Source organism: Mytilus trossulus, chromosome 4 (assembly GCF_036588685.1).
Source record: "Mytilus trossulus isolate FHL-02 chromosome 4, PNRI_Mtr1.1.1.hap1, whole genome shotgun sequence".
In the NCBI taxonomy this organism is placed as follows: domain Eukaryota; kingdom Metazoa; phylum Mollusca; class Bivalvia; order Mytilida; family Mytilidae; genus Mytilus; species Mytilus trossulus.
In genome coordinates, this window is record NC_086376.1 from 53,939,268 (window position 1) to 53,958,301 (window position 19,034).

Here is a 19,034-nt window from a genome sequence, read left to right on the forward strand (position 1 = left end):
TATATCTTGAGTCATTAAGCCAGTTCCCACAGTTAAACACTATATAGAGCACGACGCCACGTGATGTACCCAATTTGTACCAGCTCCGTTTTCGTGGAAAAAGTGGACAGATATACGACTGACTCTTTCATCTTTTAAGACAGGATACCATGAAAACTGGCCTCGACTCTTCTGATATACAGACAGAACGACTAAGTAGATATGTTTCTTCGCACCAGAAGACAATAGCTTTCGATGACTTTTTACATAAATAAAACTTGGCTGTTTTGCATTGGTTTAGATTTTAACATTTACATGTAACACAAATACAAAAATATATCAAGTAATAGAATAAATTACTAAAATGAGGTACAGTCAGTGAACATTTCGATTTTTCATGTTACTTTTAATAAAAAAAAATCTTTTCAAAATAATAATTTCGAGATTATTTCTTAATATTTTTTTTTATGAAATTTTCAGTTTGATAAAGAATCCACTTGTCTATATAATGATTTTTTTTGTTGAATAACCTTTTTAATTTTGTAAATCAAATACGGATGAAAATAATTACGTAACAGTTTCGGGTTATACTCGACCAAAAATATATGGTTTGTTAATTTTTTGATAGATTTTTTTTTAACAATATCCCTTTTTACAATATTTTAGTTAAGACCTGATAAAGGTGAATTACCGGTAATTTTCATGATGCCAGTCCTTACGAGGACCCCCTAATCCCTAATGTTGTTTAGTCTAATTATCAAATGTTGGAGAAACGTGACTAAACCGGTGACTAAACCTGAAATATATCCATAATAAATGCACCGTATCAAATTAAGATATGATTTAGTCACGTTTCTCCAACATTTGATAATTAGACTAAAACAACATTAGTCACCTAATATATGAGAGGTTTATTCACGTTTCTCCAACATTTGATAATTAGACTATTACAACAACTTGTTGAAATGAAGTTAGTTTAAAATTTATCAAAGTAAGCTTTAAGAATTCCTTTTTTTAATTTAGATTTATTATGCATGTCTCTATACATAGTAAGCGACGCGTAACAGTTTATAAGTAGGTGTTCTCTTATATGCATTTGATACGGTGCATTTATTATGGATATATTTCAGACTTCATTTATGAAAGGAAATCTATAAAGCAGTAATTTGATTTTTTTTGTATCAATTTAAAATGTAGATTCAAATATTTTTCACTTCACACGATAAAGTAAAACTTCTTCAAAAGTTATATATGATGTATAGTTCGGCGTCCGCAAAAAAGAAGCCAACGAAAGTGTTTATCTTTTCTTCACACATACGTATTTCATTGAATCTCGATATTTATCATGTTTATAATTTTTCTAACAATGACGTTCTACCTCCATAAGCCTGCAAATGTCATGGCGGGTCACATATATATTTAGACGAGTTGTATATACATTATGTACACAGCCATGTATCACCATCATTGATGGCGATCCGATGGATACATCTGTTGTAGGGTTGTCACTGACTCAGACGTACTTATATATATATAATACCGACATCACTGAAGAGACATATATTGTCGAAATCTAGATCTGGTGTACTAAAGAAATATTGACACCGAATGTTTATGGCTCCAACATCGTAGCCACAAGTTAACTTTTTTTTTTCTTTCTGTGACGTATTAAATTTATATTGAGATCCATTTTGTTACATCTTGTGATCAATTTTATTTGGCAATCGTCAATGGCAGTCAACAGGGTTTAAGAACATCAGTTGTTCGACCTGTTTGTCAAATGCGTTTTGTTTAAATATGCTTTTTCACCTTTTTGGTCTTTTGGAAAATGTTGTTTGTGCTGTTTTTAGACCCTTCTACAACGAAATTTGTTTGACATGCACACGTATAAAAATTGCAGTTTTTATCCAACGCAATCATAGGTTTGAACGTAGTTTTCAATTTAGACTCGTTTATATTTTTTGTTTGGGCATGTATCATATTTTCCCTCCGGTTTATATGATCCGTTCATCCTATATTGTCTCTTAAAATTCAAGAGTCAATCTTAAATTGAGAGTAAATTATATGGCCTTCCAAATACCGTTTCGATCCCTAACATCACTGAAGAGACATATATTGTCGAAATCTAGATCTGGTGTACTAAAGAAATATTGACACCGAATGTTTGTGGCTCCAACATCGTAGCCACAAGTTAACTTTTTTTTTTCTTTCTGTGACGTATTAAATTTATATTGAGATCCATTTTGTTACATCTTGTGATCAATTTTATTTGGCAATCGTCAATGGCAGTCAACAGGGTTTAAGAACATCAGTTGTTCGACCTGTTTGTCAAATGCGTTTTGTTTAAATATGCTTTTTCACCTTTTTGGTCTTTTGGAAAATGTTGTTTGTGCTGTTTTTAGACCCTTCTACAACGAAATTTGTTTGACATGCACACGTATAAAAATTGCAGTTTTTATCCAACGCAATCATAGGTTTGAACGTAGTTTTCAATTTAGACTCGTTTATATTTTTTGTTTGGGCATGTATCATATTTTCCCTCCGGTTTATATGATCCGTTCATCCTATATTGTCTCTTAAAATTCAAGAGTCAATCTTAAATTGAGAGTAAATTATATGGCCTTCCAAATACCGTTTCGATCCCTAACATCACTGAAGAGACATATATTGTCGAAATCTAGATCTGGTGTACTAAAGAAATATTGACACCGAATGTTTGTGGCTCCAACATCGTAGCCACAAGTTAACTTTTTTTTTTCTTTCTGTGACGTATTAAATTTATATTGAGATCCATTTTGTTACATCTTGTGATCAATTTTATTTGGCAATCGTCAATGGCAGTCAACAGGGTTTAAGAACATCAGTTGTTCGACCTGTTTGTCAAATGCGTTTTGTTTAAATATGCTTTTTCACCTTTTTGGTCTTTTGGAAAATGTTGTTTGTGCTGTTTTTAGACCCTTCTACAACGAAATTTGTTTGACATGCACACGTATAAAAATTGCAGTTTTTATCCAACGCAATCATAGGTTTGAACGTAGTTTTCAATTTAGACTCGTTTATATTTTTTGTTTGGGCATGTATCATATTTTCCCTCCGGTTTATATGATCCGTTCATCCTATATTGTCTCTTAAAATTCAAGAGTCAATCTTAAATTGAGAGTAAATTATATGGCCTTCCAAATACCGTTTCGATCCCTTACATCACTGAAGAGACATATATTGTCGAAATCTAGATCTGGTGTACTAAAGAAATATTGACACCGAATGTTTGTGGCTCCAACATCGTAGCCACAAGTTAACTTTTTTTTTTTCTTTCTGTGACGTATTAAATTTATATTGAGATCCATTTTGTTACATCTTGTGATCAATTTTATTTGGCAATCGTCAATGGCAGTCAACAGGGTTTAAGAACATCAGTTGTTCGACCTGTTTGTCAAATGCGTTTTGTTCAAATATGCTTTTTCACCTTTTTGGTCTTTTGGAAAATGTTGTTTGTGCTGTTTTTAGACCCTTCTACAACGAAATTTGTTTGACATGCACACGTATAAAAATTGCAGTTTTTATCCAACGCAATCATAGGTTTGAACGTAGTTTTCAATTTAGACTCGTTTATATTTTTTGTTTGGGCATGTATCATATTTTCCCTCCGGTTTATATGATCCGTTCATCCTATATTGTCTCTTAAAATTCAAGAGTCAATCTTAAATTGAGAGTAAATTATATGGCCTTCCAAATACCGTTTCGATCCCTAACATCACTGAAGAGACATATATTGTCGAAATCTAGATCTGGTGTACTAAAGAAATATTGACACCGAATGTTTGTGGCTCCAACATCGTAGCCACAAGTTAACTTTTTTTTTTCTTTCTGTGACGTATTAAATTTATATTGAGATCCATTTTGTTACATCTTGTGATCAATTTTATTTGGCAATCGTCAATGGCAGTCAACAGGGTTTAAGAACATCAGTTGTTCGACCTGTTTGTCAAATGCGTTTTGTTTAAATATGCTTTTTCACCTTTTTGGTCTTTTGGAAAATGTTGTTTGTGCTGTTTTTAGACCCTTCTACAACGAAATTTGTTTGACATGCACACGTATAAAAATTGCGGTTTTTATCCAACGCAGTCATAGGTTTGAACGATTGCCAAATAAAATATATATAAGTACGTCTGAGTCAGTGACAACCCTACAACAGATGTATCCATCGGATCGCCATCAATGATGGTGATACATGGCTGTGTACATAATGTATATACAACTCGTCTAAACATCAACCCAACAATGTTAGATCTAACATTGTTGGGTTGATGTTTAGACGAGTTGTATATATATACATATATATATATATATACAGAAATATTGACGCGAAATCAAGGTCATAAATATTACTTAGGCGTACATGCTGAAATAATCTAGCATATACCAAATGAATTCAACAGATACAAAAATGAATTCGGTATATGCTAAAATCAATAATTATTACATTGATTCCGGGTCATATCTCACCTTAAAATGATATGTTACATAATGTATTCCTTATAAGTGAATTTGAATTTGATTTCACTGTAACGCCGAAAATGTAGAGATTTAAAGTTTTAGAACATTCTTTTAAAAAATAAGCAGATTTTTTAGTTTCTTGAGGAACAGCGTTTATCATGAAAAAAAAACATTAGCCAAGAAACCATGAAAGATATGTTAAAGACTAGAGTCACCAGACGGAAATGTACGCCTTAGAATCATTTCATTCACCAAATATAGTTGGTGTATTGGTTAAAGTATCTGTCAGATAAACTGACAAAACCAGTAAAACTAAACATTGTCCATGTCCATCTATAAAAATAAGGTAAAAGGAATAAAATCTGAGGTTCGGACATGTACAACTTACAATCATTCAATTCACTTAATAAAGAGGCCCTATTTGTTATTGTTGTATCTAAGAAATACACCAAACCACAAAGACAATGACGAATAAACCCTGAAAATCAAGATCAGATGAAACCTGCCAGTCTCAATTGAACACCAAATGTAGTTGACCTATTGCTTATATTGTCTGAATAACGGACTTGTCAACTGATCAAGAAATGAGGTCAAGGTCAGGTGAAGCCTATCTGACAGACATGTAGATCTTGCAAAGAAGCCTATACCAAATATATTTCTCATGTCACTCTGCCAATTTCGTAATCATCTGAGAAATGCATGTCCTTTGAATAAAGTATAATATAAACATCTCTTTATCTCAATACATGTACCTACATAAGCAACTACTGTCCTTATAATATTGGAGTTAACGGTCTTTTTAATTCACCATTTTTTTTTCTTTTCATTTGCAAAAAATCTGCCAAGTTTCCTATTCGTGTTTGCTGCATTTGTAATTGGTAAATCGGTCACAAACTCAACATATATGAGAGTTGTGATACACTAGTAATTAATTTACAAAACACCAAACTTAGTTGACTCCTTTTAACAATCACCTGTGAAACAACTAGTCTGCCAATAGACAAATGAATTTTAAGATTACCCGGTACTGGAGTTGTGAATATATGCTTAATTGGTTAGTCAATAGATAGGTATGTGTACTTGAGCGCTCTTGCAGAGCCAATAACACTTAACTGATAGTACCTTTCCATTGACTTACAGTGATGTATATCAATCTCTCCAATAAATGTTATAATCACATTTACCCTAGGAGCAAAGCTGTTTTGTAATCTACTGGAAATAGGTTTTCAAACAAGTAAAAATTATGAGCCATGGCTCATTTATGATATTCCCATATAAAAAAATCTGTTAACATGTAATCCATGACCCATAAATCTGTAAATGCATCACATGATAAAGCATGTTCACTTGATACTTGATATCAAGTTTAAGGAAGCTTAAATATGTAGTTCCCGAGAAAATGAAAAGAAAAATTCAAGCATTATAATTTCAAAAATTCAGAAAACAGGAAATTCACGATTGTTGAATCTGAAACATCACATCATGGTATAGAATGATGGTATGATAACAGATATCAAATTTCAGGAAGATCTTATTTGTAGTTCCCAACAAATAAATGAGAAAAATATCATATATGGCCATTGTATGCAAGTACATACTGAGACAACTATTAGTCGTTGAAGTATTATGATACTGTGGATTCATTATTATTCATTGGATACCAATTTTCGTGGTTTTCATGGGTACAGGTGAACCACGAATATCATATTTTCAATAGGCTTGGTATACAGAGATTGGCAAAACCACGAAATCAAATATCCACGAATATGCAAGCTTTAATTCAGCAATGCACGAAAATTGATACCCAAGAAAATAAATGAATCCACAGTACCTGGAAATTGGAAATTGATGAATCTAAAACCACATCATACTGTAAAGAATGAAAACTGATCATGAATTTCATAAAGATCTGATTTTTAGTTCCCTAGAACTAGAGGCTCTGTGCATCTTCAACAATAGACTCTCTCCAAAGATTGTAAACTAGAATATAATTCCTGACTAAAATCACTAATTAGCTGTTAAGTATTACTGATAATATTTGGTCTGTCTTTGACAATTTTTGCCCAAATTACAAAAAGAGGTACAAAAATACCCATTTATGATTACTCCTATTAGAAACAACTGACAATTTCAGTTATGCTGCCCTTTTTGAAGATCTTGTAAGTTAATTATTTTTTTCTCTTGTAACAACCTTCATTTTGAATTATAAAAGAACTTTATCTATGTGCCTGTCCCAAGTCAGGAGCCTGTAAGTCAGTGGTTGTCGTTTGTTTATCTGTTATATATTTGTTTTTTGTTCATTTTTGTACATAAATAAGTATGTTAGTTTTCTCGTTTGAATTGTTTTGCATTGTCATTTCATGGCCTTTTATAGCTGACCATGAGGTACGGGCTTTGCTCATTGTTGAAGGCCGTACGGTAACCTATAGTTGTTAATTTCTGTGTCATTTTGGTCTATTGTGGAGAGTTGTCTGATTGGCAATCATACAACAACTTCTTTTTTTATATTCACTCTAAAATACTAGTCTCACTTTAGTCTCCCCATGATGATGTATGCCTCTAAAACCATGGATAAAAAATAATATACTATCCAATTATAAAAAATACTTAAACTTATAATTAAAATGCAACCATCACTACAACGTTGCTCCTACTGAATCTGGTCTATGAATTGCAATAATATATTATTTGCAAATGGAAAATAAAATAAATCAGCTTAATTTTTATTATTTATTATAAATTTACATACTATTTACAACTTTACAAGTGTATTAAAAAAAGAAAGAAAAAAAACTACATAAATGATAGACAGTGAAAATAAACCATGTAAAAGTAAACTATACAAACATTTCTTTGTTCAAAAGAGATAATTTTAAAATATATTTTTTCAAAGAATATTTCATATTTTTGCCCAATTTATCACTGAAGCAGCTATAGAAGTTTTGAAATTAAGTTTATTACATCTACTCGTTCAACATTATTCAATAAATAAACAATCCAGTAAATGTTGTCCTGTCTCGCTCGTGTATGCAACATGAGATGTAATTTTATAGTGGCAACCCATTGTGTGTGTGGAAAAATTCACCCCTTTTGGTATGTAAAATTCATGTAAAAACACAGTGATAGACCAGAATTTGCAAACCTATGTTGAGTTAACAAACTACTGTTTTCATTATTCCTTTATCTATTAAAAAATTAGCAGAAGAGGGGGCATTTTTTTTTAATTTATTAAAAACTATTAATTTGGAAATTATTCTTTCCACAAGTTAATGGCAGGAGACAGCCAAATATCTGCCAAGGCATAATTAGTTGATAAACTATAAAATAAAATAAAAACTAGTCTCTAAAAATGTCACACATATCAACAGGACAGAATTTTGACAACAGTAATACACATATCATAATTAAAGCTTAAACCTATCTACTTTCATCCCTTTTCCTGTATCAAACTCACTTCCACACTTAAAAGACACAGCTATACACATTCATTAAATATATACATTGCAGTAATGTTTGTAGTAATATAAAATTATCAATTTATCATAGCAACCTTATTATTACATCACGACTAGCAGATCAGTTGAGTATTGCATTACAAATGCCCAATTCCAGATCAAATATTCTGCTATTATATCTAAATCATGGATTCTGCAGCAATTCTTAAAATAAAATGTAAATGTATGTTCACATTCATTCTTTGAGTTGTAGAGGTCCAATGTTTGGCAGTAAGTCTATAGAATTATCTAGAGATATTGAGGGGAGAGGAACATCTTCAAAATCTTCTGGTTCTAATAAATCTTCAAATCTAAATTCATCTGAACAATCTGAAACAGAAAATTGAAAAGACCATTAAATATTGTACATTTGCCATTCAACTGATGATTTTTAAATATTTTGTAAAAAGGTGTTTTTTCCCCATTTTACTGTCAAACATGCAACGAATCAATCAACACCAACTTTTCCCAAATTATTAAATTAAGTTCACCAAGTTATTTTTTCTTTAGAAAAATATTTTTTGAGGTAAATATTTAACAGCTATCAATACCAGTAATCAATTTACTTACATATTGAATAAAAATTGTGTAGTGATGTTGAAATTAGATGGCAAAAAACTGTTTACACACAATTTGTATATATGTTTTTGATAGTTAATACAAATGTTGAAATTGAAGTAGCAATACATTGTACGTTAACATGTAAATTGTACAAAATACTCAGACAATTAATAATGACTTGAATGAAGAGAGCCATATAAATTCTGATACACGTGATCAAAACCTCCAATTTTCAGCATTCCCTAATGTGCATAATTTACATTCTTAAGAGTTCTCTAAATTGTGTACTTTCTTTTATTTATTTGTGACAGATTTAACTGTCAGTCAATAAATTTTGTGATTTCCTCGCTGTTTTGAAGACCTATTGTTGGTCTTGGGCTGTTTAATGCTCTTTGGTCAGGTTGTTGTCTCTGTAAAACATTCCACATTTCCATTCTCAATTCTATTTAAAAACTGTGCAATAGTTTCAAAGTTAACAAATAAGACAATGACTAAGCTAAATAACCTCCATAGAAAAGAAATGTGGCAATGCTGCTTATACAACTGCATACTATATATTATTTATTTACCCTAAGTTGTTCCTCTTAAACTGACCTAATCACATCTTTTTCTAAATGTTGATGCTACCGATGGAAACAGAAAATATAAATCTGGCTTTTTTACTGTGTAATCCTTCATCGTTTTTTTATTCATAATCTGACACCATATAATAAGCCATATATACATTTGGTAGCTCTAAAAGATGAAGATAAATGTAACATACCTGATTTTTGTGTTGAATATTTTGCCAAAGATGCTACCATCTTTCTTTCCTCTTCCTCCTTCATCCTCTGCCTCTCTAACTTCTCTTCTTCCTCGTCACTTGAGTCAGGCAATTCCCCAAACAAACAAGGTGGTCTCCAACGTACTAACTTATTAAGGTATGTACTTATTCTGTCAGATTTGGGCCAAATGTCCTCAAAATCATCCTCTAAAAATAAATGTTATAACAATGTAACAAGTGAAACTGCAAGCTACTGCTCACTGATGATACCCCCGCCGCAAGTGGATAATATTAATAGTGTAAAAATATGCAAGTGTTCGGTAAACAGGAAGTTGTCAAGTGATCAATCTGAAAACGCATCACACGGTATAGCTGACTTAGATAAACCCTGAAACCAAATTTCAGAAATCCTTGTATTGTAGTTCCTGAGAAAAATGTGACGAAAAATATTCATGGGACGGACAGACAGAGGTAAAACAGTATACCCCCCCTTTTTTAAAGCTGGGGTATAATTATCCACCAATCTTTCAGATCATTGTCTTTAATATCATATTGCATGACTGTATGTCCTCTGATTAAAATAAAAATTAAAGTATTGTCATTGGTATAGTCCAGTCAATATTTAGCTAGTAGTCAAACATTTATTCTGATCTTATTTGTAAAGACTTTTCTTATTACCAAATTCAGTGTGTAGGACATTTTGATACATACAAGATATGATGTGTTTGGACAAAATTTTTATGAAAAAAAGAGAAGATACATATACAAATGATATACATTGGCACAATCTAAATTATATACCAAATGTCTAACAAAAATATACAACATAATTATCATTATAATACCTAAACAAGAGTTCACATGCTAAAAAATCTCAACTGCTTTACCTATTATCTTGATTGAATTTTATTTGATAAAGTCTGTAAATGATCCATGAAAATGAGGTTAAGCTAAGATGAACTCTGCAAGACAGACAGACATGTACACCTTACAATCAGTTCATATCAAAATATGCATGACCTATATTGCTTATAGAACAAATTTGAGAAGCATGTGGCAGATTCCATGTAAGAAATGAAAATGTCTGTCAAAATGAATAAATAAATAAAAATAATAGTTGCTGTTATTTTAAAGATAATCTGTGAATATCTTGATGAATAATGATGTTAGTAGAAATTATAAAAATAATTTTTTGGTATGATTGTTTCTTTTTAATGTAGAAATGATTAAAACAAGTTGAGAAAATGCAAAAAATTTGACAGAATTAACTCCCATTTTTTTACACAATGTTTATGTGTTGCAATGCTTTATGTTGACACTTGTATACTGGTATTTACTAGTGTAGTCTGGTTGTTCAAACATCCCTGTTCCCAAATCCATTACTTTTTTTAGTCAAAACATTTGTGATATATATTTTTTTTCATTCTCAAATATCTTGCTTTATAGCTCAGTGTCTGTCAATAAATCTTATGAGGAACATCGCTGTAAAAACTTTCAAAATCATTGTTGGTTCCAATATATGCCACTTAAAACTGTAAATCATGCTGTGCATAAGAAAAAACACATGTTGATTCTTTCATTTAACTTTAATCAAGCAATAGTTTAAACTTATATGTTTCCTACATAAGATCTGTCAAATTTGTTTTCTTATGTCTGAAAAATTTGAATGTGCTAACAGTTAAAGTTCTTTGATCTGAGGTGAAATCTTGTGGGATGTTAGGCTGCAGTATTTTCAAGGAGATTTAAAAATTACTTTCAACTAGGATTTGATTTCCAATGTCAGTAAAAAAAAAAAAAATATATATTGTCTGTCAAAAAATCTTATGTATGAAAAATCTTATGTCAGAATCATGTCTGTCAAAATCTTATGTCAGAAACTCAATTTGTATGTCAAATCTTATGTCAGACAAAACAAAGTCTGTCTAATCTTATGTATGAAAAAATAAAGTCTGTCAAATCTATGTATGAAAAAATAAAGTCTGTCAAATCTTATGTCAGAAATAATAAAAGTCTGTCAAATCTTATGTCAGAAGAAATAAAGTCTGTCAAATCTTATGTCAGAAATAATCAAGTCTGTCAAATCTTATGTCAGAAAAAATAAAGTCTGTCAAATCTTATGTCAGAAACATAACATTTAAGGCTTCGTTTATTTAAAAAGGATGATGCTCATAATTTTTTTGTTGGTCAAATTGTCTTTATTTTTAATAGTAAAGCATGTATTCAAAAACAGAAGTTCATTGCTTATGATTTTTGTCTCACATGCTTATAAATGGGAGTTGTTTCACTTTCTTATATGGAATCTGCCATATGTATATATTTATTTATGTACATATGTAACAAGGAAAACTTAGCATTGATGAATGAACCATGAAAATCAGGTTATGGTCACATGAAACCTTCGAGTGGAAAATGTACACCTTACAAGTAGTCTGCACACCAAATATAGGTAACAGTTACCCTATTAATAATTAGTGAGTTTTTTGTATGATATTTTTTTTTGTATCAGTCACAGAATCATAAGATTTAACATATGACTGACAGAAACTTCTTTACATAAGACATCTGCATACAAGGTATGAAGCATCCAATTCTTCTACCTTCTGAAATATAAATATTTTCTACACCTAATTATTCGCAGGCAAGACTTAATACCAACCTTCTTCTTTAGGAATGTGCATATGTTCTATATCCTCTGCTATTCTTTTGTGAACAGGCTCTATTTTGACTGTAACTTTATTGGTACTTATCGACTTTTTCCTAAGGTTTTCATTCATGGATGGTTTCTGAAATATATTTCAAGCATTAATATTTTTTCCTCATGTTTTCATTCACCTAAAGTTTCTGAAATATATTTCAAGCATTCAAAATATCTGTATACATGTATATACATGCAACTATCATTACAACTGCCAGATAATGTATAATGTACTTAATATGCATGAACTGTGAATTTATTATTCAGTTTGGATCGTTTTGAGAGAAAAACAAAAATAAACCACAAGACTTCTGTTAATGACTGTTTTTTTTTTTAAATAACACATCATTTTTTTAAGTACTTGGGAGACAAGACAATTATTTTCACATTTATCAGCAAATACACTATGATCATACTACTGTACTATAATATAGAGACTCTCTTTATAATATATCAGTAACAGCTGTGGATAATAAACTTGGAATGGATAGACTTAGTAAAAAGCAAATATACATAATTTATAATGTACAGAAAAACGCTAAAATAATTGAAATTAATAGAACACAAAAACAGACTTTTGAAAAAACGGAGGGGCCAAAAAAAAAGTTGTTCTGTCTCAAAGTACCTATGACTTTTGATACTTCCTGAAATTCTCCAGTCAGAATTTTTTTACACTAGAAAGTTCATCCTACAACAGTTTACATTCTTAATGACCTTGAATTTGCAAGTATTTTCTATTTCTTTTTTATTTTGTATACCAGCTGGATTTGATGATAAACTTGACTCAGAAAAAATGTACAAAAATTCAAGCATCTCTCACTCATCAAGTCAGAAAATGGTGATAGCCAGTGATTTTGCTAGCGCTCGTCACTTTCGTATTTTACGAAAAGGTTTTCGAAATGACGAAAATATTTCATATCAATTTCGTCACTAAAATTTGGAAAGTGTAAAAATATTTACACATCAAATTTCTTGAATTCTAACTGTCTTTATGTTTCTGACAAGTTTATGACCCTCAGGTAATTAACGTTTACCACAGGTGTTGAAAGTTGTGATGACAAGTAATCCGCCTATCGCCAATCAGATGGGTCACTAATCCCTTAATTATTATTATAAAACCTCATAAATGACCATCATAATAATCTATTTAAGTTAAATCAGTCAGTCAGCATTTCATTTTAATCATTAATCACAATTCTGTCGTATTTTCGTCATTTGAACAAAATTGATAAATCTTCCCGGACATTTCAACTTTATTTTACTTTCAATATTTCCTTTACGATCATAATTTGCAGTTTGCTTGTCGTAGTTTCGTCATTTTAACGTATTTTTGTCATACTTTACATAAACATTCATCAAAAACTTTCGACAACTTCGATTAAAAAGAATGAAATTTATTCAAAACGTAAATATTTTCACTTGCAAACAGGTGCTTACTGTTCTATGTATTGCTCATGCGTGAAAGTTCGTAGATGAATCCGGTTTTATTCTGAAATTATTATTTAATTGTCACTTCCCGTTTTCATTTCATTTCGTTTAAAAATCGAAAGTAAACGTCTACAGTCATTAGAATCGTCACATTAAGTATAGATGCAGATCCTTCTATCCAATATTAAAGAAATTGATTCCAAATAGATATTTAAACGTATTTTCAAGAAAATAAATGATTGTGAAGTGAAAAAGTCATTACAAGTTCATTTGACTTGTGCAGTAGTTTAAAAAATAGAGGCACACAACTTTTGTTGATCAGGGATGTGCCCTGAAAATAACTGAAGTGAAGTTGTGAACCATATTACTAGATCCCTGATCTTATCTTCATAACTTAGCATCACATCAGTCAATTCATGCAATATTGACAATAACTGCCTACATTAGCAATCCTAAAGTCTTCAAAGATCCTAGACTAGTTCTTGAAGAACTTAAACATATATGTATAGCTAGTTATATAAACATCCTAGACGGTAAGACCCCTTGCTATTATAAAAAATAAGCCTGAATTTTGTCACGCGCAAAAGTGACTAAAGCCCTCAAAATCCTAGCTGAAACCCTGGTGATAGCACAGTTGTTTGATGAGTCCATGAACCACCAACTCCTCTTAGTAAGAACTCTACATAGCCAATGCACCTTATCCTTATCTACCATTACCTGCATTATATTACCAGATCGACCAGTCAGGGGCTGTATGTTAGTCGATTTCATTTGAAGCCCTTTGCTCTGCAGTGGTAGTCCTGAAGGTTTCTGCATAGGTTTTAGACCAGGTCCATTATTCACAGCCTTTAGATCTCTGTTTACATCCCCCAGTGCACGTCTAGGTGTGACAAGACTCTGTTCATTACCTTTGTTGAACACCTTCCCTAAAAAATGTTAGAACATTTATGCATTTCATCAGTTAACACTTTTCTTCATAATGACACCTTTTGGCTGTCATGACGCCACCCCCTTTACTCCACAATTGACGCCTGTGTATTGCCTAAGTTGAAAGGTCTTATCTACTAAATTTTCTTATGGGACTTAATAACATTTGTATCTAATATACATGTAAAAAGATATTTATGAGAAGATCTGAGTGCAATTTCATTGATGAAATATTGGTTTTCACAATGCATTCAAAATACTTTAAAGTCATATGAAACGAGTGAGTGGTGAAAAATAATGTCTATCCAATTCTTGAACCAATGCATGTATATATCATAAACTAAGTCCTCTGTGCACGATTTTATCATTTTTTACGCAAATATATGGTTTTATCGTCATTTTTTCTTCTCTTTGTCTGTTATGATTTAACAAATATGGCTGCTCATTAAATGCCCTGTTTTAAAGTCGAAGTTTACTGATTGTCACCTTATAGTAAATAAATTAACAAAAAGCATGCGTATTGAGCACGTGTTTAACATGTACAATCAGATAATTGTTTACTTTAGTGACAGATTCATGCGTATTGCGATCAACTTTATAAATTTTTAAGACTCATAATATTCATGAACCAAGTTTAAGATGTAAGGTACTTTTATTATTCTTACCTAGTCCGCCACCTATCTGTCCTTTATTGGGTCTGACTCCAAATGATCCTGCATTCTCTTTATCAACATATGGTTGGAAAGCAAGGGAGGCCATATTATTCTGAAACATATATATTACAATTTACATTATCATATTTGCAAAATATATAATACATATAAGCTTACTACTTTAATGTAATTCAGAACTTAACATAACTATAAAGAGGTCTGAAAAATTGTTGTTACTAGTGTTTGAAAAAAAATTAACATCAAAATCAATCATTTTTTTATTTTCTTCATGTTCTTAGTCAAAATGTCGTAATCGATGGGTCTCTGTGAAAACTGTTAAAATATGGAAAAATAAAGGTTGGCAGGTTGGTGAAACATACGTAAATGAAGAGATAAATGAAAAACGAACAGATTGATGCCCAATTTATATAATTCCAAGGCCGTCCGTCGGCACTAGAAGCGGTGAAGCAGAGCATCTATTTTGGGTGGGCAAATATCCACTTTTTGATATGGGACGAGCTCTGACGTCCCACGGCCCCAGCTTGTCTGGCAAAACAGCCGTTGGAGGTCAGAGTAACCTCGGACTAGTGTCACGCTTACAAAAAATCCCACGTCACACTTAGACCTCAGTGAGACCCACTTGAGACTTCAAAATTTTATATCAGTATTGTTTGATACATTAATGGTAGTCACTATTATGTTTTGGGGTCTACACACTAATGAATATATTTTTCTGTTAGAGTTATTAACACAAATGTCATTTAACAGTAGCTCACCCGGCCTGTTTGTTTACGGAATACCTAGTCCAAATAATTAGGCAGCAACCATTTGATTTTCTGGGGGGGGGGGGGGGGGGGGGCTAAGAGTTTTATTTCTGTACAAACTTTTTTTTTCGCGTGAAAAACAATCTATTTTTTCGCGACAAGTCGAAAACAATTTTTTTCTTTCAATTTTACCATTACATATAGTGGCAGCTGAGGGTGTAACAAACAATTTTTTTTTCCCCAAAAAAACTGGAAACAAACTTTTTTTTCCAAAAAAAACCATAGCCCCCCCCAGAAAATCAAATGATTGCTGCCTTATGACGTTTTGAAAGCTGTTATATATTTTTTTCTATAACGCCTTACTTCAAAGAAAAAAATTATAATAGCCTTTCAAGACGTCATAATTATTTGAACTACAGTGGAGTCCCCGGTGTCCGCGCGGCCCGTGATATCGGGCATTAGCTGATTTCGTCATATCAACACAGTAACACTTACAAAATCGTTCTTGTTATTGTTTAAGCTTTCCGAAGGGATAAAAAAGAATAAAATTGATAAGTTCAAGAATTAATTAATAACTGCAATCCCGTGATTTACCATATTTTGCCAATTTCCATTAAAAAAATTACATCATCAGATTATTTTTGTTTTATTTAAGTCAAATTAATATCAGATTGAAATATTTTTTGCTCTGCATCCTTGGAAGTGTGTTTGGTACAAACTGAGCTATATTTCGTAGTATAGAATCTTTCCTTTATTTCAAATAAGCTATTTTTTTAAGGCATGCGCGAAATCACCAGACATTGGAGGAACTCTCAGAACAGGGGTTTTCCTAATTTTGGACACACATTACACAAAATCTAAAGGATGAAACCATACAAACAGAAGATTTTATGAAATAAAAGTATGTTATGAATGTGTTCACACAAAATTATCCAATTATTGGTTTTATCAGTTGAATGAAGTGAAGTCATAAGTCTTAGGTGCGCGGATACACCGGACTGCACCGTACAGAATACCCTGCTTTCGCCTGATAAAAATGTATTTTCTTTGAAGCAAGTCTGACTTTTTTTTGAACGGACTGTCAAAAATAAATGTAAATGAAAAAAAGGAATTTCTATCAGGAGGATTAAAAAATTAATAAATCCTTAAAATTTGCTGTTAAATCAAATTTAAATGGTGTACATTCACTGATTTTCCAATTTTCAATTTTATCCTGCTTACTCTTGTTAGCTTGTTGTTTTTGAAGATGGCGCTGCTAAATATATCAACCAATGAAATGAACGGTTTCGAAACGCAGGTTAAAACAAATTATGTACTGCTAAACTCGAAGTCGGACCCATATCGCGGAATAAAAATAAATAAATGGAAATTCATTCCACAGAAGAAGATCTGATTGCGTTTTTACAAGTTATTAGAAAAAAAGATCACACAAGCAAAACGGACAAGTGTTTTGGTATCTTATTGGTCACGCTTTCATAAACTGTTTATAACGTTTATGTTTAATCAATGGAACGTATACGGACAAACTAAATTTTTGAGTGCACACATTTTCATATTTATTCAAGATAAAAGGCATGAATTTTACGGACACAATAAATTAAAATGAAACATAGTTTATGATTTTACATTATTAAAAATTATAAATTTAAAAATAAAATCAAGTTGTGAATATTGATATCTTAGTAATTCAAATAGACTAAATTAATAATGAGTGAAATTTAAATTGACTACTTGATTATTTTTTAGTTGTTATTGGCCGGCATTAAAATAACTTTCGGTAGCTTCGAATATTATAAGATCGATATTTTTATCTTTATTGCGTTCACGTTGTAAGTTGTGGTGTACTCTGAATCGGCGATCATTTATATGATTTCAGTGATAATTTGTTCTTATGATAAATCAGGGACAGTCTTTCAAGTGACCAATTTATAGAAAGTCCCTGATTAAATGTGCTCTTATATGAATCACTGTTTTCTTTTTGGGGGATATCATCGGACCCCCCCCCCCCCCCCCCCCCACACACACACACACACACACCGGAATGATGCTTATAAATCCCGCCGCATTCAGAATATGAATGTCCCAAGTCAGGAGTTTGTGCTTTTAAAATGCAGTGCTGTATGACCCTTTGTATCACATTTGCTGTCCGTTTATTGTCATGCCGTTTGTACAAAAACCAGGCTGTTGTGTTACCCACACCTCTAGTACTTTATAGTACAGCCCGAAGAATGCCCTCAAAGTCTCAAATTTCACAACTGATTAGCTTCACAGTTTGAAGTCCTTGTAATTTATATATCACTCTTCCCAATTAACTGACAACAGATGTTACACATAGGTTATCTGATAAGAAAGTCAACATTTTGGCTTTTTTTGTCTTTTCTTGAAGTCAAGAATAAATATTTCTACTACATGTAACATTATCTATGTGTGTTTATTCTTCATAAGATTTTGACAATCAAGTCACTATTTTTTATCAATCATGTTCAATTCAGTTAAAGGAATATAAAATAAAGTTATGATTTCTTTTTATTAACTTTTTCATTTTTTTTAAATGTTGAAAGATTGATAATTATTGTCATTTTGAAGATTAATTTTGATAAGAAATGCATATTCTTTCTAATTTTCACATTTTTCTGATAAATTTGATTTAATGATAAAACAAAATCTCCTTAATAATTTTTTTTATATATAAAATATTCATGAAGCAAAGACAATTAGGGATAAGAACACCCCTCCCCCTTTTTATACGCCTGGTTAAAGTCTTATTGTATATCTTTGTCCGTCTGTGTTTAACATGTCAGACATTAACAATATCTAGTATTTTGAGGAAAAAACTCACAAACTATTTCAGCAATTCTCATGTAACTTTGGCGAATTGTTTATATATCTGTATATATTGTTTATTTAAGCTTCCTTTCGCTTTTTATAAATTTAAGATTTCACATATCCGAGTTATGGGATTTGATTCATGAAAAGGAGTGATTCTCTAGTTTTCAGACAATAACCTTTAAGTGATTTGACATTTTTTTGTTAAACTTTGTTGACTAATTTATATCTATTAAGATAACCCCCCTTTTTCATAAATTTCTGGTATGACATTGTGAAGTTATTTAACTGTATTCTTCAAAACCGTTAGGCGTATCATGCGCTCTAGCTCATGGCGCAGCTGTTTATTATTTTAATGCCCCAGGCCACCTACAATAGGAAAGGGGTTTTATGTTTCTGGTTGTAGCATCCGTTTGTCCATTCGTTCATCCGTCCTAATGTCTGTCC

The 19,034-nt window shown here is 31.5% G+C and overlaps 1 protein-coding gene across 2 annotated transcripts; it reads right to left on the reverse strand.

Annotated features, from left to right (window-relative positions):
* Positions 1 to 7,192: 7,192 nt before the first annotated feature.
* Positions 7,193 to 17,105, reverse strand: LOC134715524 (uncharacterized). Of its 2 annotated transcripts, none has more exons than XM_063577753.1 (6): positions 16,983 to 17,105; positions 15,010 to 15,109; positions 14,135 to 14,343; positions 11,951 to 12,077; positions 9,295 to 9,501; positions 7,193 to 8,300 (listed from the first exon to the last, which is right to left on the reverse strand). In XM_063577753.1, exons 2-6 carry the CDS (start codon positions 15,101 to 15,103, stop codon positions 8,167 to 8,169), a joined length of 771 nt encoding a protein of 256 aa, XP_063433823.1. In that variant the 5' UTR covers positions 15,104 to 15,109; positions 16,983 to 17,105; the 3' UTR covers positions 7,193 to 8,166. The 2 variants fall into 2 exon arrangements, with proteins under 2 accessions (XP_063433823.1, XP_063433824.1); XM_063577754.1 differs by having other exon boundaries at positions 16,944 to 17,044.
* Between the last annotated feature and the right edge of the window lie 1,929 nt (positions 17,106 to 19,034).

Excerpts from the sequence above, each read along its gene's own strand:
- LOC134715524 (XM_063577753.1), bottom strand. The coding sequence starts at position 15,103 with ATGGCCTCCCTTGCTTTCCAACCATATGTTGATAAAGAGAATGCAGGA. Across the intron at positions 9,502-11,950 it reads GCACATTCCTAAAGAAGAAG|AGGATGATTTTGAGGACATT; the intron begins GTTGGTATTAAG and ends ATTTATTTTTAG. Across the intron at positions 8,301-9,294 it reads ATATTCAACACAAAAATCAG|ATTGTTCAGATGAATTTAGA; the intron begins GTATGTTACATT and ends TTTCTGTTTCAG.